This window comes from Leptonychotes weddellii, chromosome 1 (assembly GCF_054177405.1).
Source record: "Leptonychotes weddellii isolate Sample4059 chromosome 1, ASM5417740v2, whole genome shotgun sequence".
In the NCBI taxonomy this organism is placed as follows: Eukaryota; Metazoa; Chordata; class Mammalia; order Carnivora; family Phocidae; genus Leptonychotes; species Leptonychotes weddellii.
The window spans coordinates 185,894,736-185,921,017 of NC_138369.1; the positions used below are offsets into that span (position 1 = coordinate 185,894,736).

General features: G+C 40.5%; 2 protein-coding genes and 1 long non-coding RNA gene across 3 annotated transcripts; 1 reads left to right on the forward strand and 2 right to left on the reverse strand.

Annotated features, from left to right (window-relative positions):
• Positions 1 to 95: 95 nt before the first annotated feature.
• On the reverse strand, positions 96 to 16,214 carry LOC145721517 (E3 ubiquitin-protein ligase TTC3-like). Its single transcript, XM_081819627.1, has 5 exons — positions 15,940 to 16,214; positions 2,215 to 2,369; positions 1,337 to 1,379; positions 716 to 866; positions 96 to 237 (listed from the first exon to the last, which is right to left on the reverse strand). The coding sequence occupies exons 2-5, from the start codon at positions 2,356 to 2,358 to the stop codon at positions 96 to 98; spliced, it is 480 nt and encodes a 159-aa protein (XP_081675753.1). The 5' UTR covers positions 2,359 to 2,369; positions 15,940 to 16,214.
• LOC145716451 (uncharacterized) lies at positions 11,599 to 15,912 on the reverse strand. The gene is made up of 2 exons (XR_014139093.1): positions 11,905 to 15,912; positions 11,599 to 11,682 (listed from the first exon to the last, which is right to left on the reverse strand). It is a non-coding gene; the product is annotated as an uncharacterized LOC145716451 (long non-coding RNA).
• A 79-nt stretch (positions 16,215 to 16,293) lies between the features above and the next one.
• On the forward strand, positions 16,294 to 26,163 carry PIGP (phosphatidylinositol glycan anchor biosynthesis class P). The gene is made up of 5 exons (XM_006752556.3): positions 16,294 to 16,454; positions 16,895 to 16,998; positions 23,482 to 23,554; positions 24,338 to 24,456; positions 25,968 to 26,163. The coding sequence occupies exons 2-5, from the start codon at positions 16,917 to 16,919 to the stop codon at positions 26,078 to 26,080; spliced, it is 387 nt and encodes a 128-aa protein (XP_006752619.2). The 5' UTR covers positions 16,294 to 16,454; positions 16,895 to 16,916; the 3' UTR covers positions 26,081 to 26,163.
• The last annotated feature ends 119 nt before the right edge of the window (positions 26,164 to 26,282 follow it).

Sequence of the window (26,282 nt, forward strand, 5' to 3'; positions counted from 1 at the left end):
AGCAGGGAGCCCGATGCGGGACTCGATCCCGGGACTCCAGGATCATGACCTGAGCCGAAGGCAGTCGCTTAACCAACTGAGCCACCCAGGCGCCCCTATAAATTATATTCTTTAGATACAGGGGGCCAAATACACATTCCACCACTTACCACAACTTTCTTTGCCAAATCCACAATATCTTCCATCAATTCCAGATGTTGTAATTTCTTCAAACTTATCTCAGAAGCATGAGAATTGCTTAAATACAAATTCATTTTTAAAAAAATTAGGTTCTCATATATAAAAATTCATTGAGCTTTACGCTTTACTGTATGTTACACCCCAATTTAAACTACTTGAAAAAATTAAATTCTCTTACTTCACTTTAGGTAACTGTAAGTTGTTAAGTGGACAAAATACTTTACCTTTTTCTCTCTTCTGTACTACAATGCTGCTATTTATAAACAAGCATATCAATTTTCCTTCAGTTTCAAATCTACCATCTAATGCTCCTCAGAGGTTCACCATCATAATGTCACTAATCATGTCACCATGATTAGTCATTCTTATCCAAATCCAAAGCATTAACTTTTTCCATCTTATTACGTAAGAGTGAAGTTGAACAGTATATACAAGAATAAGACATAAGCCTTCCCCTGTACTTGACATTCCTCAATAATGGGCAACATGCTTATCATCACTGTTTACACAAAATGAATGAAGTGTAGTAACTTACGCAGCCTCCACACAGGGGTGCAACCGTGATATTATAGAACTGTGCTGACGTTGAAACAGAAGTGGCCAGAAGATGTATATTTTAATGGCATCACAGTAATCTTGCAGGACAGAAACTGGTTTACTACACCACATATTGCAGATGTCAAATTCTTTATTAAAAAAAGTTTTAAATTAATATTTTATGCCTCATTTTGGAATAAATCAACACTGTTAATAGAGAAATGGCTACAATGGATATGGAAAGGTAAGAAAGAAGGGGATGAGCAAAACAGATGAAGGGGACTAAGAAGTAAAACTTCCACTTATAAAATAAACAAATCACGGGGATGTAAAGTTCAGACAGCATAGGGAATATAGTCAGTAACATGGTAATAACTTCGTATGGCAACATATAATAACTACACTTATCATGGTAAGCACTTCGTAATGTATATAAATGTCCAATCACTATGCTGTACACCTGATACTAATATAATATTGCATGTCAACTATACTTCAATTAAAAATACATTAATCAAAAAGTAAAAAAAATGAAAGATATGTAGGACTGCTTTGTTGATGTGAATGGATGAACCTCCCACAACAGTCTCTCAACAAATTAAAATACCAATGTACTCACCTAAGTTTCTCTCACTTTGAGTAAAATCTTTATACTGCATACCCTAAACAGAAAAAAATTCTTTTGATTTGTATCTGGTGAAATGCAAAAATATAGTTTTCAATTTTTAATGTAAGGATTATCAGTACTAAACTAACAAATTTTTCAGTACACATTTACTTATACATTTTGATTACAATATCTTCGGCCGGTGAGTCCTTTAGGCTTTTTTTTTTAAAGTGTTTCCCCCAAGTCTGCGTCTACGGCTATCTCTTGAGAGTATTCTAATCTCCAGTCAGAAAACCATCTTCCCCTATCAGTACTGAACGTTCTTGTTGTTGAGACACTGTTTACTTTCTCTTCTGAAATCGCATTTGAAACTCCCTGTAAAAACTTGACCCCGCAAAAACATCTTTACTCCCATAGCTCTAAATTAAAAACCTTTAAAATGTAGACATTAAGTCCTCAGAATAAAAAAAGATCTGTAACTATGAATGGTGATGGATGTAGTTTTTTTTTTTTTTTTAAAGATTTTATTTATTTATTTGGAGAGAGAGAGAGAGAGTTAGCAAGAGCAGGAACACAAGCAGGGGGGGGAGTGGGAGAGGGAGAAGCAGGCTCTCCGCTGAGCAGGCAGCCTGATGCAGGGCTCGATCCCAGGACCCTGGAATCATGACCTGAGCTGAAGGCAGACCCGTAACGACTGAGCCACCCAGGCGCCCCGATGGATGTAGTTTTAACTAGACTTACTGTGGTGATAATTTCACAACATTTACACATTTCAAGTCATTATGTTGTACACCAGAAACTAATACAATGTCATATGTCAATTATATCTTAATAAAATAATAAACCTTTAAGAAGACACAATGTTAAAACAAAAAAGCAACAAATCTTACCACCCCATCGCAGTAAAGTTGTGTCACACGAACATAATCATTGGACATAAATTCAGGAGCAAAGACACAATCATCCACATAAGGGCAATCTTCTAACAAGGCATCATCTGCTACAGTGAAATCTCCCAGGGCAAAATCGTCCATGCTGTACCATCCTAAGGAAACAACACAAACCCAAATCAGTAATTAAATCATTTGAGATAATATGAGAAGCAGTTTTCCTGGCTTCTATGGTATATTAGAAAAATCCTTCGAACTTAGGCTTCCCCAAAATAATCAGTAAGAACACTGAGTCTGGAAGACTCTTATCCTCAGTCTGCTGCTATTCTTTCCCCAACTCTCTTCAAATACCAGTTTAATCTTTTTTTTCTTAAGCTCACATAGTCACCATCTCTACTCTGAACTTATCTGTTACATGTCTCCTTTAGATGGAAGATAATTAAGGGCATCTTAGTCACTTTTGTATGTGCCCAGCACATGGTAAAGCCCTCCAATAATTGTTTGCTGAATGAACAAAAGACATCTTTCCACTGCTGCCCTTTTACCCCATCTGCTTTTACTGCATCCTGTGAAACAATGCCATTTCACCACACACAAACTCCGCCATATTCTCAACCTCCTGGCCAGAAGTAAATCCTGACCCCACTGAGAAAATGGTTTCTTATTGGCTGCTTATATTTCCCTATCCATCCATCCGTGTGTGTTCCTGTCTTGGGCAAAGGGGCCGAGGTGGAGTGGTACAGGGCAAGCTTGTCAATCTCCTAACTCCCCACAGCCGCACCCAGACTTCCATCCTCCTAACAATCACTGCATCTGGCGCTCTCACAACTACCACAACACACAGCACTGCTAGATTGCAAATGTGGGCAAAAAGCCTCAAATTACTAACAGCCTCCTATTATCAAACATATTATCTATGTTTTAAAAAGAATTATTTCAATGGGGGAAAAAGAAAATTAGGGCTGGAGTTTCAGACTAAGGCTTTTTTCTGGAAGAAAGTTTAATAATAAAAATTTATCGCCATCAGAGAATAGCCACAAAACATAAACATCACTAAAAAATGCAGCACAGTAGTCCTTCTAACTCTTGCCCAAGTGATGGCCTTCTTTTCATATCATTATCACCACCACTATTAACACCACTTCTTGGACTTTTCCACTTCACTATTGCCCGGCTATTGTTAGTACAAACCAAGTTTCTTTTTTCCTAAGCAAGACCACCATCGGTCCTCGAAATACAAATCTGTTTAATTCTTATTATGTCCAACTGGCCGTACAAAAACCTCATAGTATGAGAAGTGAAGAACAATAACAATCCTCCTAGCTAACTATTCATACTATTTGTCACACATCATACCGAGCATTTTTACACGCATTATCTCGTTCATCCTCTCGGCAATTCTCAGGTCCAATCATCACCTGCAGTGTATAGATGGGAAGCATTCTGAATAAAATTAAGTAATTTGCTCAAAGTCACCAAGCTAGGAAGGATTCAAACGCAGATCCTCTGATTCCATAGTCTCTCCTCTCACTCTATTTCACTCTATCTACCTTTCCTTGTCATTGCTACCTACTTAGCTCTTGCTTGTCCTGTTTAAGAACACTGGCTGTTAGTTCACAGTGTTCCCAGCTCTCCTCCAAACTCTCACCACCCCAGCCACATCAAGGCCCATGTAGACAATCCCTTCAAGACCCCAGCCTTGCTGTTGACCTCCTTGATTAAAATGATCTTCACCACCCAACACCTAGGCTCTTCCTTCCCAGGCTACAGCTCAGATCACAGTGCAGGTCTAAACCAGTTTTTAAATCTTTAACTCTGATTAGCTCCTTTGACCACAACCAAGAGTCATACTGCTCTTGAGTCCTCCATCACCTACCACAGAAATCTTCATCCTCATCACAATTCTTCCTCCCTTCTCTCCCATTTCCTCCATTCCAATTCACTTTCAGCTTTCTGCAACTGGGTTTCTACTTCTGCCATTCAAGGGAAACTGCTCACAATAAGGTCATTAGTGACCTTCTACAATAGGTTGGTTATCTATCATGTCTGGAACGTGACCTGTTCTGGATGAACAGAGTTTAGGGAATTTAACTCCAAAAGTGAAAAAACAGACTAGGACCCAAAGTATGGAATGTAAGATGGGACACATGCTATCTTGGAAATAGACACACTTTTAAACTCATTTGCCTTACAAACATTTTTCGTATGTATACACAGAAAAAGCCAAAAACTCTCTGTCATAGCCCACACATCACCATCACGGCATTGATTACAATCCAGTTAATGTGCTCATACCCAGCAGACCGAGCCACTATGACATCATGCTGGTCATTGTCAGCCTGGCAAACCTCACTGATAGCACACCCTACACCAACTACACTGTAATTAGACACTGGTGTGATTTTTATTTTCTATTTTGTTTTAACCAGAGAGGTGACTGGCACAGGGGTTAATTAAGAGCATGGACTCTGAAATCAGATTGCCTAGGATTGAATCCTGGCTCCCCCATTTCCTGAGTATATGATCTTGGGCAAGTTATTTTACCTCTCTGTACTTCAGTTCCTCATGTATCAAATGCAATAGCAATACTACCTACCTGATTAACCAGTTAACACATTTGTAGTGCTTAGAATAGTACATGGCATATAGGAAATGCTATAAATATCACCTATCATTAACATTAGTATTAGGTGAGTATTTTTAAAAATCCACTGTTTGGATGCTTCCAGCTAAATGGTCTACCTTAATTGCTAAGTCCAAAGAGCACTTTTCAGCTTACAACTTACTTGACGCTGTTGACCACTTCCTCCTCCTCAGAACTCTTCATTTGGACTCCAAAGACCATCTTCTCCTGGTTCTCCTCCTATTCTTCTGGCTGCTTTTCCTCAGTCTCCATGGGCTCTTCTTCTCCATTCCCCACCACCCAAATGTCAACTCTTTTCTTTTCAGGCTTACTCTCTCCTTGGTGACCTTATCCACCACACCCATGGCTTAAAGCAGCACTTTCTGAACTTCCATTATTTGCACAGCTTCACCATGATTTTTGCCATTTCCACATATCACATGTATTTTTATTTACTTAGCATTCCTCTTTTATTGGGCTCACTTGGCCTATGGGATAATATCCATGACATCACAGGTTTGATGCACAACTTCTGTCTTTCATACACATTAAATTCTTAACTATTAAAAAATCTATGTGCCACTTTAAATATCTCATACTGCACTGTAGCAAACAATCGCTGAAACACCCAAATGCTGAAAAGTCTTTAATTTCTGCAGGCTGCACTGCATCTCTATAGTTATTGGATCAACTGTTACCGGATCTTAAACAAGATGTCCCACAAGCCTATCAAATTCATTAAGTTCAAAAATGAACTTATCTTTTTCCTCAAAAACAAACAAATGAAACCAAGGTCCTTCCTCTTTCTGTATGTTATCAGTCAATTGCTCTACATGCCACTTAGTTAACCAAACCAGCAATCTGGGGGTCAGTCTAGACTCCCCAGTCTCTTTCAACATTCCTATCCAACTGACCGCAAAGTCCTATCCTTTCTACCCACCTAAGAAATCTAAAATTAGCACCCACACACCTCTTCATGCCAGCAACACTGCCGTAATTGTCACTTCATCTTTTCTCCTCTGAACTAACTTAACAAGCAGCCTCCTAGCTGGTCACTTGCCCTCAACCTTGGCATTCTCTAAAACTCTGATCATAACATTTCAGTGCTTAAAATCATTCAATAGCTTCCCTTCACCTTCAGAATAAAGTACAAACTCCCTACCATAGCATGGAAGGCCTTTTGTAATCCTGGTCCTGCTTTTATTTCCAGTCACTCCACAACATACAACTTAGAAGCCACTCATACTCAACTGCTTCTGATTCATAAACAAACCTTATTCTGCAGCCACCTAATGCCTACCAGCCCTTAATACTCCATTCTAGGAAGCATTCCTTGATCTGCTCAATACTACCAATTTTCTTTCTGCACCTCTTCTCTGTAAGACCACAGCACCCTGTCCATATCTTTTTGACAGCAGTTCTCACACTGGTCATCACGGATTTATCTTTGTAGGCCCAGAGGGTACACTGTGCCCTACTCATCTTGATTCCCTAACTATTTCTCAAATTTTTTATTCACACTACTCAAGTACAAAACCTTGTGAAATCCACTTGCCACCTATACTACTGTTACTCAGTACTTTTTCCTTGAGAATAATTCAACTTCTAACTTAGATGTAAACTTGTTTTAATAGAAAATTTGATACCACAAGAAATCTTACATTTGGTAGGACGGGTTTTATTTTTCTAATACAAACTCAAGTAAACATATTGCTAAAATTAAACATTAATGTAAAGGACTTCTAATCCCATCAGTTACAATGAAATAATGGGGGACTCTCACTGAAAAACAAAGTAGATCCTAGATTTTAAAAATTTTTAAATTTTGCTGAGCTCATAGAAATAGGGAACATTTAAAGCCACCCTTTCCCCCCGAAAGGAATAAACCTCTAGCTAAAAACTAAAGCTGACAGTCAAGAGCTACAAGTAATGATGCCAAGAGTAATAATGGACACTAAGCCCTGGGCCAGAAGCAAAGTGAGGAAACTGAGCCATGTAAACTCCCTGACTCCCAATGGAAGCAGATACAAATCCTATCAGATCTGTAGCACCCCCAAATCAAACTCTCAAGATCCCACAGGGAAAGATCAATCAAATAGGAGTTCATAACCAAAGATCATCAAGCAAAGGAGGTGACAACCCACCATGAGGCAGAGACAACAGAAAGAACAAGTCATAAATTTAGATCCCTAAAGACATCAGACATTGGGACTACAAGATACAGTCTACAGAATACCCATGGATTCAGAAAAACAAGCAAGCAACATGAGAGTATAAAAGAAAAGATTTGGTATGTCTAAAAAAAGAAGTGGGGGCGCCTGGGTGGCTCAGTTGGTTGAGCGACTGCCTTCAGCTCAGGTCATGATCCCAGGGTCCTGGGATCGAGTCCCGCATCGGGCTCCCGGCTCGTCGGAGAGCCTGCTTCTCCCTCTCCCACTCCCCCTGCTTGTGTTCCCTCTCTCGCTGTGTCTCTCTCTGTCAAATAAATAAATAAAATCTTTAAAAAATAAAAAAAATAAAAAATAAATAAAAAAAGAAGTGGAACTTTGAGAAATAAGAAATATGACTGTTAAAAGTAAAAGGGAAAAAATGGATGCACTTAAGAGAAGATTAAGCACAGATAAAGAGAAACTGATGAACTACAAGATGTGCCTGATAAAAATTACCCAGCATTGTAAATTCTGGTAAAGAAACAAGAAAATGAGAACTTTGAAAGATGAAAAGTAATTGATCTGGAAACAGTTCAATACACATACATTCAATTAAATTTCCAGAAAGAGAAGATAAAAGATAATATTTATTATAAGGCTCAAAATCATCTAGACCTCATGAAAGACAAAATTCAGAATCAAGAAACACATGTATCCAAAAGAGAATAAATAAAAAGTAATCTCCATCAGACTTAGAAGGGAAATGACATAGCACCAAAGACAGAAAATCCAGTGCAACCAAAAGAAAAAGTATTTTCTTCAAAGTAGTGAAAATAAAACTGGCAGGAGGCTTTGCATGTAGAAGATTTTTACCATGTGGACAGAAAATAATCTATCAACCTAGAACTATATACCCATCGGAACTATCTCTCAAGAACAAGGATAAAATGAAAATAATTATATTTTTTATTTTTTTTATAAGATTTTGTTTGAGAGGGCGCCTGGGTGGCTCAGTTGGTTAAGCGACTGCCTTCGGCTCAGGTCATGATCCTGGAGTCCCGGGATCGAGTCCCGCATCGGGCTCCCTGCTTGGCAGGGAGTCTGCTTCTCCCTCTGACCCTCCCCCCTCTCATGTGCTCTCTCTCTCTCTCTTTCTCATTCTCTCTCTCAAATAAATAAATAAAATCTAAAAAAAAAAAAGATTTTGTTTGAGAACACGTGCACACACACAGGAAAAGGCAGGGGCAGAGGAAGAGAGAGCAGACTCCCCACTAAGCATGGAGCCCAATGCGGGGCTTGATCCCAGGATCCTAAGCGCCCTCAAGCACTTAACCAACTGAATCACCCAGGCACCCCTGAAAATAACTCGAGATAAAAACTGAGCTGACTACCAAGAGACTTGAACTAACTTCTAAAAAAATATCAATTAAAAGACATAAACTGTCTGACTAGATTAAAAGAAAAATCCAGGAATATATTCTTTATAACAGACATCTAAAATTTAAGGACATAAAAAAAGTGACAGTAAAATAAAGGAAAAGGATATTCCAGGTAAATTACCACCAAAAAAAAGGTGGGATAGATTAAATAGATACTAACAAAGAAAGCAAAATTAGGCACAGAGAGGATGAAAGCATAATAGAAAAGGTTCAATCCACGAGGAAAATAATGTTAAACTTTCATATATCTAATCAAAGTCTCAAAATACATTAAAAAAAAAGTTGTTAGAACTACAGAAAGTCAGTTAGAAGGTGGTAGTGGGAAATTGCAACACATCTCTCTCAATTAAGACAGGTGAAACAAAAATTAATAAAGACAGCCTGAACAACACAATTTACAAGCTTGAGCTAACAGATACATAACAATTAGAAAATACATACTTGTCACAAGTACACACTGAAAAGTTATAATTCACGATGTACAAGGCCCTAAGTCTAGGGAAAATATTTTTTTTTAAGATTTTATTTTTTTATTTATTCATCATTTGAGAGAGCGAGAATGAGAGAGAGAGAGAGCACATGAGGGGGGGAGGGTCAGAGGGAGAAGCAGACTCCCCGCCGAGCAGGGAGCCCAACGCGGGAAAATATTTTTTAAAAGATAAAATACACACTACATTCTCTGATAACACAATTTAGAAGTGAATAACAGAAAGAAAAAATGTTAATGTAGCTACTTTTGAAAATTAAACATATTTCAAAGAAAAATTTAAAACGTAAGTCAAAGAACAAATCAAAATGAAAATTTAAAAAGTACTTAGATTTGAAAGTTAATGAAAACACAATAAACTAAACAATGTTAGATAAACTGAAAGTAAATTTTGAACAAGTTTACAGCCTAACATACTTACACTAGGAAATAACAATGGCTGAAAATTAGTAAGTTAAGCATGCAATTTAAGTTAGAAAAATGACATATGGCTAAGTCCAAAGACAGAATAAGTAAGTAAATTTAAAAAAAAAATCAATGAACTAAAACACAAAAATGTAATAGAAAGAATTAGGTCAAAAATTAATCGCTTGCCAAGATTAGTAAAATAGACAAACTTTTGGCAAGGTTAATCAAGAAGAAAAAGAAGCCACATACAAATAATGTTCAAAATGAGGAAGGGAACATTAACTACAGATAAAACAAATCAAAAAGGGAATTAAGAAAATACCATGAACTTGACACCAATCAACTTAAAATTTTTGTTGAAAAACAAATTTCTTAAACTTACCAAAATCAATGAAAAGAAAAAGAAAAATCTGAAATGCTATTACTACTCAACTGCTAATCACTACTAAATTATTAACAATTTATAATCCATCTACAAAGAAAACATTAGGTCCAAATGATCATAGAGGTAAATTCCACCAAAATTTTAAGAAACAAATCATTCCAACCCAAACTGCCCAGGGAACAGGAAAAAAAAAAGCTATTCTCTAATTTGTATAAGGCCAGTGTAACCTTAATGCCAAAATCAGACAAGATAGTCAATAAAGAAAAATGATGGGTGATTTCACTCACAAACAGATACAAAAATCCTAAATAAAATATTAGCAAACTCAATCCAGTAGTTCACAAAAATACAATTTACTAAGATCAATTTGGGTTTATCTCAGTGAAGAATACAAAAGAGAATTAAGAATTTTAAAATATATAAATTGAAATTTATTACATTTAACAGATTAAAAAAGAAAAACCACAAAATATTTTTTAAGTTTTTCTGTCCCATGCAGAAAAGCATGTGCCAAAATTACAAAGACTTCCCTAACTTAATAAAGAGAATCTACAAAAACTTAAAACAAAGATTTTTAATGGGGAAACATTCCCTTTAAAATCAGGAATGAAACATGTATGCCCACTATAATCACTTCTAAAGAACAACCATAATCACTTCCATTGAACACAGATGTAAAAGTATGCCAGCATATCAAGACCAGAAAAAAAAAAAACTGAAAGGGAAAATAATTGAAAGAACCAAGTGTCAATGTTTGCAATGACATAATTATTCACACAGAGAATTACAGAAACTATATTAGAAATAATAAGAGTTTATCAAGTGATGACTAAAGGTTAATATAAAAAATCCATTAAATTTCTATTTGCTAACAATAAAGTCAGAAAATAGAATCTTAAAAAATAATACCATTTATAAAAGGAACAAAACTACTAGAAACATCAGAATCAATCTTTTAAAAGTGTTAGATCTGGGGCGCCTGGGTGGCTCAGTTGGTTAAGTGACTGCCTTCGGCTCAGGTCATGATCCTGGAGTCCCGGGATCGAGTCCCACATCAGGCTCCCTGCTCAGCAGGGAGTCTGCTTCTCCCTCTGACCCTCCTCCCTCTCATGCTCTCTGTCTCTCATTCTCTCTCTCGCAAATAAATAAAAATCTTAAAAAAAAAAAAAGTGTTAGATCTGTATGGAGAAAATTACAAAACTACATTAAAAGACATTGAAAACCTAAATAAATGGAAATACATACCATGTTCTCAGACAGGAAGGCTCAAAATCTTAAAGATTTCAATTCTCCCTCAAAGTGATTCAATAATTCCAATTAATTCCCAAAGAATTTTTCACGTCACTTGACAAGTTGATTCTTTTTTTTTTTTTTTTAAAGATTTTATTTATTTATTTGAGAGAGAGAATGAGATAGAGAGCATGAGAGGGGGGAGGGTCAGAGGGAGAAGCAGACTCCCTGCTGAGCAGGGAGCCCGATGCGGGACTCGATCCCGGGACTCCAGGATCATGACCTGAGCCGAAGGCAGTCGCTTAACCAACTGAGCCACCCAGGCGCCCGACAAGTTGATTCTTAAAACAAGAACAAAGGTCCAAGAACAGCTGAGACTCAAGACCCCTTGACCCAAATAACAAGATTTCTGGTAAAGCCATAGGATTAATAATTATGACAGTGTGGTATAACACAGAGATAGTCAAGCAGACAAGTAGCACAGAAAGGGGAGTCAGAAACAAACCCATGCTGGTGAACAGAGGGCCAATTCCATGCATGGTAGGAGGCCAGCTGTAGCCACATGGAGGAAAAAAATGAATGTGGATCACTGTCTCACACTGTACACAAAAATCAATACTAGATGAATTATGAATTTAAATGTGAAAGACATCATTTTAAAATTTCTAAAAAGAAACCCAAGAGAATGTCTTTGTAATGCCAAGACCAGGTAAAGCTTCCAATTAGATTACATTAAAATTGGGCGCCTGGGTGGCTCAGTTGGTTAAGCGACTGCCTTCGGCCCAGGTCATGATCCTGGAGTCCCAGGATCGAGTCCCGCATCGGGCTCCCTGCTCGGCAGGGAGTCTGCTTCTCCCTCTGACCCTCCTGCCTCTCGTGCTCTCTGTCTCTCATTCTCTCTCTCTCAAATAAATAAAATCTTTAAAAAAATTAAAAAAAAAAAAAAAGATTACATTAAAATTAAGAACTTCTGTTCACCAAAACACACCATAAAGAGTAAAAAGACAAGCCATGAACTGGAAGAAGATATTTACAACGCATATCATCAACAAAGGATCAGTGTTACCAGTTTATTAGTTTTAAAAGACAACCCAAGAGAAAAATGGGTAAAAGATATGACCAGGTAATTCACAAAAGGGAAAACAGTTCATAAACATATGAAAAGATGCTCAAACTCATTAACAAAGAAATGCAAATTAAAATCACAAAGACACATCACTTCATACCCATTTGATTGGCAAATATTAAGAAATCTGATGATAATAAGTGTTGGAGTAGCTATAGATCAACTATAACTCTTATACACTGCTTATCAAAGTATATAAAAATTGACAAAACTGCTGGACAAAGTACCAGGTGGTACAACCACTTCAGAAAACAATTTGGTAAAGTTGAACGTTCACACCCCATAATCCAGCAATTTGACTTCTAGCAAATAGCTTACCACAGTAGTATTCCAACCATTTTTTACTCACAAACCACTAAAAATTGTTTGAAATCATTTTCACACTAAGATGACATCTAAAAGTGTTCAGCCCAAGTTTAAATAATTGCAAATGATGAATTCTTGTGACTTAAAAATAAAACTGACATATCATTGGTTTAAACTGTTATAATTATTACAGCATAGCATTTATCAAAAATAACTACATACACTGATAATTAAACATAAAATGTGAAATTGTATTGCAAATGCAGCTCTTGAGATGGGAAGTACCTGGATTAGAAAAGGCTTTCTCTAACACTATATATATATATATATATATATACTGGATTTTAAATTATCTGTGTTCCATGGAGTTTTTCTGCTTGAGACAATGCCTTAGTAATATTCCATGTGGGCAAGTGGTATGCCTTCCTTATCTAAGGTAGAAGTGCTACTAGGAAAGGTAAGGTAGAAAGCAGAACCAACAGGAGGCCTCTCTCACAGGCCTCAGGCATTACCAATTTTAAGCGTACACATGGAATTTAATGATCTAGAAAGTGATTCATTAATATCACTCCTGCCCAAGTACTCCCTAGAAATATCTTCATTACTCCCCTGGGGGTCATAAACCCCAGCATGAAAATTAGAGAAATTCTTGCAACTGTGTACCAGAAGATATGTACAAGAATCTTTGTAATAGCAAAACCTAGAAACAGCCAAATGTCCATCAAAGAATGCATACACTGTGTTATATTCACCTGAGGAATATTACACAGCAGTGAAAATTAATGACTTACATCTATACTCAGTATCAGTGACTCTTAGAAACAACATTGAGTGAAATAAGCAAGTCTCAGAAAACTGTATCCAGAATTCCTTTTTTTTTAAACTCAAAAACAAAGAAACCATACAATACATTGTTGAGAGATATACACATATCTGACAAAATTATTTTTAAAAAGCAAAAAATGACACAGACAATTCAGGATAGTCACTCTGGAGATGAGCACATACAATATTGGTCATTTTGATTCTTGGATTGATTGAGTGGTGTATTGATTGGTGTTCATTGTATTGTTTTGCTTCACAACCTGCATATATATTACATAGATTTTATTTTTTATTATTTTATTGTTACATATATTTTGATTATATCAAGTATTACATTAAAGAGGAAAAAAGATTTTTCAAAACCATTCATTATATTTTAAAAAGTAATTAAATCACCTCAACTGCCACTAAAGAGGTACATAAAACATACCATGGAAATTACTATCTTTACATCAACCATAGGTGCAAAATAAATTTTTACTCGAATTTATCTTATGAAGACCACGTGAGATAAAGACTGAGCCAGTTAGCTGTGAGAGATGAACCCATCTGACACAGAGCAGAAGCCAAGGTGGCTACAAGCAAATTTAGCCATAAGCTAAAGTTACAAGGAAGCTGGTCAGTAAAGAGAAGGCAAAAAAGTAAAGGTCTAGTAACAAAGTATTAGCAAGGATGTGAGGAAATGGGTGTCCTCACTCAATACAGTGAGAGTGAAAATTAGTACAACCACTTTGAGAGCTTCTGTGATATTTAGTTAAGCTGAAGATGCACATATCCTAATATCCAGCAACTCTACTACTAGGTATATTTCCTAGAGAAACTTCCAAATGTGTGCACAAGCAGACAAGTACAAAGATGTTTATTGCAGGATTGTTCTGAGTCAAAAAACCAGAAACAACTTCAAAGTCCATCGATTGGGAAATGGATAAATTATGGTATATTCATACAATTGGATTCTATACCAGCAATTAAAATGAATGAACCAAAGATAACACAATTATCCAATTCATTTGTATATAAATCTCAAAATGTGATACTGATCAAAAAAATGCAAGTTGCAAAAAGACACGTATCATTTAAAACCATTAAGATTTAAAACACATACCACCACACATTGTCTATGGATTCACTGTGAACCAACTATAAAATATGCAAGGGAATGATATACACAAATCTGAACACGGTGGCTACCTCTAGGGAAGGAGGGACAGGAACTCGGAGCCGCCTCCAACATCTGCAATTTTATTTCTCAAAATAAAAAAGGATCTGAAGTAAATTTGGCAAAATAATTACATTTGTAAATCTGAGTCATGGGTTGGTGAGATTCCCCCTGTGTATTTTATATGTGAAATATTTCAGAAATTAAAAAGGAAAAGGGAAATTAGGCAAAGGTAAGAAAATTGAACAAATGAACAGAAAGACACACCGAAACACAGCCTTTGAGCGCAGAGCATGAACCTTTGAGCAAGAAGCAGCGTAGGAGGCGGATCTTTAATCGGTTTGAAGTTTCCTTCCCTGTGTATCCTTGTAATAAATCCCATTTCCCTTAGGATAAAACGCAAATTTCTTGTAATAAAAAATGTCCTAACTAGAGCTGTAACTATGAGAAAACTGCTGCCAAGGGAGAAGTAAAAACCTGTACGATGTCTACCTTGAGTCCTCTCGCCAGGATGTTGGGCAGAATCAAGAGATAATTTATGTGAACGCCATAAAACACTATATGAACCGTAGTGGCACGTAGCTGAGCCCAGGCACAGCTAAAACGTATTTGCCCAGTTGGCGTGTATGTGTATTTTGGAAGGAGTCTGCAATTGAAGGGCTTTGGGCGTATTCGGCGCTTCTGGAAAAGGCACTCCGCACTGGTACCAACCAAAATTCACCTACGCCTTGGCTCAATTTTTGGCCCTTGGCTCCCCCCTCATTCTGTCCCCAGAATAGGCTGGCTCGACAGGCCACACCTGACGTCGTCAACACTACGGAGCAGCTGTCCAGACCAGCCTCCGTCTCTCCCTTCCCACTCGCGTCGGGGGAGGGAGGATGCTCCCGCGAGGAGGGAGGGGGGAGCGCTGGGTTGATTTTCCCACCCCCGGCCCCCCTCCTGGGAGGGAAGCCACCCCCGGACTCGACTGCCATTCTCACGAAAACAGGTGGCGCAGACTTAAAGCACACAAAACAGAACGGGGCGCGCACGAACGTTCACGAAAACTCGCGAACGAAAACGCGCACAAGGGAGATCATACACTCGACAAGACCCAGGCGCGGCACGCGCGCAGGGACACGCGAGGACGCACACCGCGGCGGGAGATGATCCAGGATGGGGTCACGACTGCAGAAGGCGCGGCCACACGAGCGGGGGACGCGCGCCCCCCGGAGAGGGACGGTGACAAAGGGGGGCCGCCCACGCCGTCGCCAAGAACGGGCGCGACACAAAGAAGCCGGGAGTGGAAACACAGGCGCGTGCCCGCACGCCCGGACCGAGGGACCCCTCGCCTCTCAGGGGTGTCACCATCCAGACGAGAGTGCGCGGGCAGCAGGGGGATGCGCACACAAAGGGGCTACTCCCACCCTCGCACAGATGCCCGGAGGCGCCCAAGGGGGCTGAAGGGGCCCGTTAGATAAAGGTGACACACCCACTGGGGGCAACAAAGGCGGCCACACCCCCAGCGCACCGGCACCCCAACCCACGCAGACACACCGGGGGCACCACAGCGAGCGACGCGGGGCGACGCGCACACACCACACTCACCACACACCCACGGAGGGGGTGTGGAGGGCCCCTCTCCCCGGGCATCTCGGCTGCAGCGCGATAAGGTGACACATCCGGGAGCCCCGCCGCGCGCCAGATGTGCACTCACCGCGGCCCGCCGCCCGCGAGCCTCGGACGCGGGGCGCCGCCGACGCCGCCGCCTCGGGCCCTCCACGTCAGCCAGCGGGCGGGCGGGAGCGGGCGGTGGCGCAGGCGACAAGCGCGTCACGTGGGCAACGCACAGGCGCAGTCGTGCAACCCCGCCCTCTTCCGCGGCGGCGAGCAGAGCGATCCGGCCGTCCCCGGCGCTCGCGCGCTCCGGGCCGGCAAGGGTCGCGGTGCGCCTGCGCCTGGGCGGGAGGGGTGGGGGGGCGCCTTAGCGACCCGGCCTTTCCTTTAGTTTTTCCCTTTCTCGCCCCCGCGGAGGCTTTCCGGAAGGGGCTTGCGCGGGGTATCTGGCGCTGAAGTGGCCGAGCTGTCGGGAGGGGCCTGAGTGGGCGCTTCGAGGACCCAAGGTCAAGGGCCTCCCCCACCCGCCAACCCTTGAATAGGAAACAAGCTCCCGCGAGAGGGCAGGGCCCGGTCCCGGGCGCCGTGGCCCAGACCTGGGGAGGCGCGCGTTCCCCGAGCCCGGCCCTGCCAAGCCGTTTCCGCAGGGAGGCGAATCCTGCAGGGTGGGAGCGGCGTCCGTACTTTCCCCGCTCTCCCCACCCTTCCGCTGCAGGGTGCGCGCGCTTTGGCGTGTGCGCTTGTGTGCGCGCGCACGCGAGGTCTGGGGCTCGTGCGTGCGTGCAAGCGGTGTGTGTTGGAGGTGTGTGCACAGGCTGGCGGTGTGCATTGGTTTAGGCTAGGAAAAAAACTGCAAAGGCTGTGCCCATAGCAAAGCGATGAGGCTACAACAGACCAGTGATGAGGGGAGTAAATCACTGACGATGATTGTGTTTCTTTCCCACAGATTGTCTAAAGCCACAGGGAAAATGGTGGAAAATTCACCGTCGCCATTGCCAGAAAGAGCGATTTATGGCTTTGTTCTTTTCTTAAGCTCCCAATTTGGCTTCAGTAAGTACTTTCCTGATGGATGGCCAGGGCCTCTTTTCTGGTGTTCAAGGACAAGGATATTACTGCATTTGTTCTTAGAATGTGCACATATGAGCTGTGATTGTTTCTACTTATGCCTCTTTTTAGGAAAACCTGAAGGGAACTTGTGTTTTTTTTGTTTTTGTTTTTTCCCTGTATATTTTTATTTTTTTAATTCTTATGTTAATCTCCGTACATTACATCATTAGTTTTAGATGAAGTGTTCCATGATTCATTGTTTGTGCATAACACCCAGTGCTCCATGCAGAATGTGCCCTCCTCAATACCCACCACCAGGCTAACCCATCCTCCCACCCCCCTCCCCTCTAGAACCCTGTTTGTTTTTCAGAGTCCATCCTCTCTCATGGTTCGTCTACCCCTCCGATTTCCCCCGCTTCATTCTTCCCCTCCCGCTACTTTCTTCTTCTTTTTTTTTTCTTAACATATATTGCATTATTTGTTTCAGAGGTACAGATCTGAGATTCAACAGTCTTGCACAATTCACAGCGCTTACCAGAGCACATACCCTCCCCAGTGTCTATCACCCAGTCACCCCATCCCTCCCACCCCACCCCCCACTCCAGCAACCCTCAGTTTGGGGAACTTGTGTTTGGTATTTCATATGCCCGACACTAGTGTAAATAATCTCAACAAATACTTATACAGCACCAGACAGGATTGCAAAGTGAATAAAACCTGGTCCCTGTGGTCATAGTCTTCTGTACAAGACGGACATGGGAATCTACAATTAACTGTGAAAAGAGCCATGAGAACCCAGTAGAGAAACATGAAATCAGACAGGGAAACAGGGTTAGCTTTCTCCCTGATAATAAGAAGGAAGGCAATAAGAAGGAAGATGTGGGAAGGTTTTGAATGAAAGGTTTAGAGTGAGTAAGTTGGTGCAGGTGCAGCCTGTAGGAGCCAGGAAGCCAAGAGAATTAGGCTGGAGAAGTCATGTGCACTTTAGAGTCTTAGATCTGGCTTAGTTCCTGGAAGATCCTGTTTTCCAGATAAGGAAACCGATGCTCACTGAGACACTACTGTGCCCCGGGTCACACAGCAGGCCCCACATCTCTCCTCTAAAGGATGTCGGAATTATAAGGAATACAACAGGGAAAAAATTGGGTGCCCCCATCCAACTTTTCGGAATTTTGTGGAAACCAGGGAAGTGAGGGAGTGGTGGTTTCTCTGAACCCTGACTGCATTGGTACAGGCAACCATGCTGTTGGCGAGGGTCGTGTATGGAGTAAAGAGGTTGTGACTTGAGTTCAAATCCTGACTCCTCCGGGGACTAGCTCTGTCACCTGGCACCATTTGCCCACGCTCTTGAACCTTCAGGTTCTTCATCTGTAAAAGGGTGGTGATAATGTTTATTGAATGCTTATTATGTGCAAGACAGTCCTGTGAGGTAGGTATTGTTATTACTGTCCTCATTTTACAGATGACGATCCTGAGGCATGGGGTTTTAGGAATGTGCCCAGGATCACCCAGCCAGAAACTGATAGAGCTGGAATTTGAACCCAGACACTGGGTTGACTTCACTGTGCTGCCCTTTAGAGCTGTTGTGGGGATTAATTGCTTGATTCATGCAAAGTGCTTAAAACAATACAAAAGATTGATAAGTACTCAATAAATGTTGGCTGCTACTTCATTGTCACCATTGTTTAAATCCCTGTTCTGTAGGGTATTTGAAAGATTAGAAACTATACGAATAAATAAAGGCAATGACTTTAAGACTTAAATCCAGTAACACCCACTGTTTTTAACCTTTTGAGGAACCACCATACTGTTTTCCAGAGTGGCTGCGCCAGCTTGCATTCCCACCAACAGTGCAAGAGGGCTCCCCTTTCTCCATGTCCTCGCCAACACCTGTTGTATCTTGTGTGGTTAATTTTAGCCATTCTGACAGGTGGGAGGTGGTATTTCATTATAGTTTTGATTTGCATTTCCCCGATGATGAGTGATGTTGAGCATCTTTTCACATGTCTATTGGCCGTCTGTAGTCTTCTTTGGAAAAATGTCTTCTGCCCATTTTTTAAATTGGGTTATTTGTTGTTCGGGTGTTGAGTTGTATCAGTTCTTTTTATGTTTTCAGTACTAAGCCTTTACCAGATATGTCATTTGCAAATGTCTTCTCCCATTCAGTAGGTTGCCTTTTAGTTTTAGTTGTTTTTTTTTTTTTAAGATTTTATTTATTTGCAGAGAGAGACCTAGCGAGAGCAGGAACACAAGCAGGGGGAGCGGGAGAGGGAGAAGCAGGCTTCCCGCGGAGCAGGGAACCTGATGTGGGGCTCGATCCCAGGACTCTGGGATAATGACCTGAGCCGAAGGCAGACGCTTAACGACTGAGCCACCCAGGCGCCCCTGCCTTTTAGTTTTGTTGATTGTTTCCTTCACTGTGCAGAAGCTTTTTATTTTGGTGATGTCCAATACTTTATTTCTGCTTTTGTTCCTTTGGCCTCCAGAGACATATCTAGTAAGAAGTAGTTATGGCCCACAACCAAAAGTTAATGCTACAAATTTTTGAGTGCTTACCACATGCCAGGCACTGTTACAAGCAAAGGAGGAGCAAAATATTCAAAAATTTCCTGCTCTCAGAGGGATTTCATTCTAGTAGGAGGAGATAGCCAATGAACAAATTAAATAAGTAATACATATATGATAACATGTACCATGGGGAAAAATTAAGAAAGGAGGATAAGGAATGGGAGGAGGTTGCTGTTTTAAAGACAGCAGTCTGGAAGTGCCTCACTGAGAGATGAGATTTAACCACAGACATGAAAAGTGCAAGTTAGCCATGGAGCAATCTGGGGAAAGGGCCTGCCAGACAGAGAATGGACATACAGAAGCGTTTAGAAGAGCATGCCTGTGGATTCAAGGAACAGGTGGAGGTCAGTAAGGTTGAAGTCTGAGAAGGTGAGGCAAGAAGTAATAGGATAGAGGTCAGAGACCATATCCGGCAGTTATGATAAAACTAGGTGGTGGGTGCAAGAGGGTTACAGGATTCTCTCTACGTTTAAATATTTACTGAATTAAAAACAAGGCAGTTTTCTTAGTCTGCTCAGGCCTCTGTAACAAAATGCCGTAGACTGGGAGGCATAAACAATAGACATTTCTCATAGTTCTGGAAGCTGGGAAGTGTAAGATCAGGGCGCCAGCATGGTTGGGTTCTTGGTGAAGACCTTCCTGGTTTGCAGACAACCACCTTCTTGCTGTGTCTTTACATAGTAGAGAGAGTAAAAGGAAGCTCTGGTCTCTGACTTTCCTTATATGGGGACTAATCCCATCATGCGGCCCCACCCTCATGACCTTCTCTAAACCTAACTACCTCCCAAAGGCCCTACCTCCAAATACCACCACACCGGGGATTCAAGCTTCAACATATGAATTTGGGGGACATGCAAACATTCGGTCCATAACAGTAATTATGGATTTTGATGAAAGTTTTGAAGGAAATAGAGGGAAGTGATAGGGAGTAAGGAGAGTGTGGTGGGTAGGACACAGTTGGAGTATCAAGTGATGGGGAATGCCTCATTTAAGAAGGTGATATTTGAGCTAAGACATGATGGAAGAGAAGGAGTCATCCACTGAAAGAGTCAAAGGAAGAACATTCTGGGCAGACAGCACTCACTGTAAGTGCAGTGGCCCTGAGACACTGGAGCTAGAGCATAGTGCACCAGGACTAGAAGTTGGAGAGGTGGGCAGAACATTTAAGTCCTTGCAAGTCCTGGTAAGGAGTTTGGATTTTATTCTAAAGGTATTTAATTTATTCTAAGGGTTTGGGCAAGTCAAGTGACCTGGTCAAATTTATATTTTTGGAAGATCACTCATTGCTGTGTGGAAAAGGACTGCTCAGGTAATCTGTCCTCAGGCTTGAAAAAAAAATTTTTTGACAGAGCAGGGGAGGCGCAGAGGGAGAGAATCTCCAGCAGGCTCCACACCCAGCAAGGAGCCAATCCCACCACCCTGAGATCATGATCTGAGCCTAAGTCAAGAGTCAGATGCTTAACCCGCTGAGCCCCCCAGGCACCCCAAGGCTTGAAATTTCTAGACACCCTCTCTAAAAACCTGGGAGCTGTTCTTCACTTAACAGTCTTTCTCCTCCTCTAACTGATTCCTCCGTTCCTGCCGCTGAATCTGGCAGGCTTCTTACTGCCTCTGCCAGAGATGCGTCCTGCACACAACCATCCCAGCTCTCTTTGGATCACGGCAGGGAACACCATTTTCTCCTATTTACTTCCTTCCTCCTTCGTAGGCCCCAACTGTATATCTTTCTAATCTGGCTAATCCCCTGACTCCTCCGCTCAAGACCTCTGGTTGGGGTAGGAATGGTTATTTCTCTTTGTAGTTTGTTGTGTCTTTAAAGTTAAAAACAAACGAAATACCCAGTTCTCCCCATTGCCTGGAGCATAAAGTCCAAGTTCCTTGTACAACATATTTCATGATCTGGGACCTGTTTGCATTTCCAGCTTTATTTCTCAGCACTCACAGCCTCACGCTTTATGCCCCATTCACTCTAAACGGCTTAAAGTTACCCCCAGATACATCACATCCCTCCTCACTTGTGTGTTTTTGCTAATGCTCTTGCTGCTGCCTGAAACCATAGTATGAGCACACTGGGTTCACATTCCAGCCCAGTAACTTTTAGTGTAAGATCCCAAGCAAGTTACTTAAATTCCCTATGCCTTGATTTTTTCAAATCTGTGGATCAGGGATAATAATAGCATACATCCCAAAGGGTTTGGAAAGGGTCGAATAAGCTAATGCATGGGAAGTTCCTGCCACTACATTTGACTCATTTCTGTCTCGTACACTAGTTTGTGAGAATAGGGTCTGTGTCTTTTATTTCTGTATAGCCTTGACTTTTACATAGTGCCTGGCATATAGTAGATGTTCAATAAATGCTCATTCATTGAATTAATTAAAGTCAATCACTTCCATTTATGAATTTATATTATGTTTTCCCGCTCTTTGTATTTCATTCATCTTAAAAACTATCACAAGCTGCAAGCCTGTCCCATGCCACCTTTTCTCTCTACCATCTAGTCACACCAGATCCCTTACCAGATCCCTCGCGCTCTCTCTGTGGATCATGGCAGCGAACACCATGTTCTCTTATTTCCTTCCTTCCTTATCTGCAGGCCCCAGACATACACATTTTTAATCTGGCTAATCCCCTACTGATTATTTAGGTCCCAGTTTAGTCACTTCCTCCAGGAAATCTTTCCTGACCATTAACATCACCTCTATCAGCACTAGAGTGGGCTAAGATCCTTCTTGTGTGCTCCTGTATCACCTCTTATTACACATTCGCACTTATCACAGTGTAATGAAAATATCAGTTTATTCTATTCCCCTCCCCTAGATTTTAAGCTTGGGAAGGCCAGAGACCATGTCTTTTGGGTTTGCCACTGTTTCTCATGCTCCTGATGTAGAATATGAATCCTTCAACATCATTGATACAGATAGTTTGAAATTTGTCTATGCCCCTTACCTTGGGCAGAGGATGTAACATTTCAAAGATTTCATTTACTACTCTGTAAAAATGGCATACATATCATAAGATTGTTTTAAGGATTAAATTAAATAATGCGTGTGAAATGCTTTGAAGTGTGCTTAGCCCACAGTGAGTGCTTGGAGGTTAGCTGTTGTTTTTACAAATTAACAATAAAGAGTTCCACAAAGACTGGGCTTGAGGGAAATAAGATTGTATTCTGGGAGATGAGGCAGAAGCCCGTCATGAGGTGGATCAGAACAAGGGTAGATAAATTCACCTTTAAGCAACCAGTGTCTATAATCATTTCAACCCTGTGGGAATGAAGTATTGAATAGCTACTATGTATAAAGCAAATTGCTAGGTGCTGTAAGGATCCCAACAATTGCTAAGATGTGATTTCTCCCCTTAAATTGCTTAAAATACAGTATGAGAGTTAAGACGTGTTTTAGAAAAAAGACTAACGGGGGAAACGGAGTTGTTTAATGGGCATAGAGTTTTAGATTTGCGAGATGGTAAAGTTCTAGAGATCATTTCACAGCAATGCAAATAGACTACTGTAAGTGTCATAAATATTATAAGAATGATAGAAATAAGGAGCTAGGAGACTGAAAGGAAAGAAAACTCAATTCTGAGGTGATCAGGGAATCTTCAAAGAGCTTTTTGGTTTTTGTTTGTTGTTGTTGTTTAAATATTTATTTTAGAGAGGGAGCGAGAGAGCGCACATGAGCAGGAGGGTCAGAGGGAGAGGGATAGGGAAAAAGAGAATCTTAAGTAGACTCTGTGGTGAGCACAGAACCTGATAGGGGCTCCATCCCACAACCCTGAGATCATGATCTGAGCCTAAATCAAGAATCGGATGCTTAACTGACTGAGCCACCTGGCGTACCAGGTGTTTTATCTGAACCTTGATAAACTAGATGCATGCCTAAATGACTTCTCTTTTTTCTTGTTTCTGTTCCTCTCTGCAGTCCTGTATCTAGTGTGGGCATTTATTCCTGAATCTTGGCTAAACTCCTTAGGATTAACCTATTGGCCTCAAAAGTAAGTTTAATGTTTTTCTTAAATAAAAATGTATTAATACTGTTTTTAAGGATCATAGTTTTTCCTTAAGACTACCCAAATTGTAAATATTTATCCTTTTAAGATCCATAAATAGCCATAATGAAATTTAAAGCTTTTCAGAGATTATTAATACACCTCTAATTCAAGATGGCAGGATGAACACACATCATTGTCTCTATTTCCTCCTAACATCTTGCTAAGATAACACTATACAAGAAAAATGTGGGGTTTTTTTGTTTTTTTTTTAAAGATTATTTATTTATTTATTTGACAGGGAGAGACACAGCGAGAGAGGGAGCAGAAGCAGGGGGAGTGGGAGAGGGAGAAGCAGGCTTCCAGCTGAGCAGGGAGCCCGATGCGGGGCTCGATTCCAGGACCCTGGGATCATGACCTGAGCCGAAGGCAGATGGTTAACGACTGAGACACCCAGGCGCCCCAAGAAAAATGTTTAAGGTGTAAACCCACAGGAACAAATAATGGGATAGCAGATAAGAAGTATCAAAAGAATTCAAGGAAATGGATTGCAGACAGGTGAGAGGTAACTGACTTAGTTTCCACTTTTTCCATGGTGCTACGGTAGGGAACAATGCAGGATTGCAGCTTTTCCTTACAGGCCTTGTAGAACGATTTGACTGTCTTTTATATACGTGTATTATTTTAATAAAAAAATCAGATTTAAAAAGCATGTTAACTCGGTGATGGACTCTTGAGAATGATGACTTTATAGCAGTTTAATATTTTCTTTAATATTTTCTTCTACAGATACTGGGCAGTTGCATTGCCCGTCTACTTCCTCATTACTGTAGTAATTGGTTATGTACTCTTATTTGGAATAAACATGATGAGTACCTCTCCACTCAACTCCATTCATACAATCACAGGTAAATGTATATCAAAGGGAAGTGCTGGGGGAGGGAGGAGCAAGGTATTAGCTGTTTTATCAAGAAAAGCAACTAAGAATAGGCTGTAGTAGGTGACACATGTCAGCACAAGAAAAAGAACCTAGGAGAAATAAATACAAAGTTATACCAGAGGATATGTTTATGTGGCAGAAATAAATTCTGATGAATATGCTATTTATGGCACCAGTCATCAGGTATATTTTCCCATAAAGACTACAAGTATATAATATGTTCCTTAGCAACTGTGCCTGAGAAAAACATATTTTATCCTAAACGGGCAGTGTTGATCAAACAATGGCAAATAGGTCCATGCAGACCTTGTTCAGTAGAGGGATTTGAGAGTGTGCATGCTCCTCAGGATCCTTGTATACACCTGACCCCAATTATGTAGTTAGAAGAGCCACGGCATGTTTTTGTAGTTTCTTTTTTTAATTCCCCTAAGTCTAAAAATTAAAATAAATTCCTGACCTTGCTTAGATTCTCGGAGGTGAAGGAGTTTTTTAAGTTGCTTGGTATGATTTTTAACTTTTGAAAGCCTTTTTTCATGAGCTTATACAATGTATTTTGAAAACCAGTTCTAGTATTTTTGTATTTCTTTTTTTTTTTATTTTTTTTTTTAAAGATTTTATTTATTTATTTGAGAGAGAGAATGAGATAGAGAGCATGAGAGGGGGGAGGGTCAGAGAGAGAAGCAGACTCCCCGCCGAGCAGGGAGCCCGATGCGGGACTCGATCCCGGGACTCCAGGATCATGACCTGAGCCGAAGGCAGTTGCTCAACCAACTGAGCCACCCAGGCGCCCCTTTATATTTCTTTCTGATAAGCTACTGTATTCCCTTGTCTTCTTGCCTAAAATTACAGCAGATAGATAATTTGTGCAATGAGGGGACATTGTTAAGTTTGCATGAATGATTGTACCAAGTGATTTAATAGTTTGGGGTGTCGGATTAAATATATTTTCTAAGCCTTCATATAATTCTGGCCCTATGAGAAATGTGCAGATGGGACTTTAATCATCATTGTAGAGTTGAATGAATGAAATATTTCTTATCCTAGAGATGCAGAAAATACCTTCCTGATTTTTATTCTAATTGGGACAGTTCTTCTAAAGAGAGAATTTAAGTAGTCTTTTAATTTAAGAAGTCTTTTAATTATGTTAAACACGGTATTTGTCATTATGCCAATATTAGCCTAGTAAACTATGCAGTGGATCTCCGTAAACCACAGAAATGGTAAAAGAGGGGCTCCTGGGTGGCTCAGTTGGTTAAGTGTCTGCCTTCAGCTCCGGTCATGATCCCAGGGTACTGGGATCGAGCCCGCATCAGGCTCCCTGCTCCGCGGGAAGCCTGCTTCTCCCTCTCTCACTCCCCCTGCTTTTGTTCCCTCTCTCACTGTGTCTCTCTCTGTCAAATAAATAAATAAAATCTTTAAAAAAAGAAATGGTAGAAGAAATTGCTTGGGTAAACAGAGCTTTTTGTCCTCTTCTTACAGATAACTATGCTAAAAATCAACAGCAGAAGAAATACCAAGAAGAGGCCATCCCAGCATTAAGAGATATTCCTATTAGTGAAGTAAACCAAATGTTCTTCCTGGCAACTAAATAACTTTATGCCAAAAACTAAATTGTATGTAGACTAACACTGAGCATTTACTATAATTTTTTATATAATAATTTTGACCATAATTATTTTGACTCTCTCGTACCCAATATTGAAATGTAAACAAAGTAAGTTGATTCTTTTAGATTAAGTTATATTAATGTTATAAAAGTTCTTGAGTATTAGTTATTAACAGAATAAATAAAAT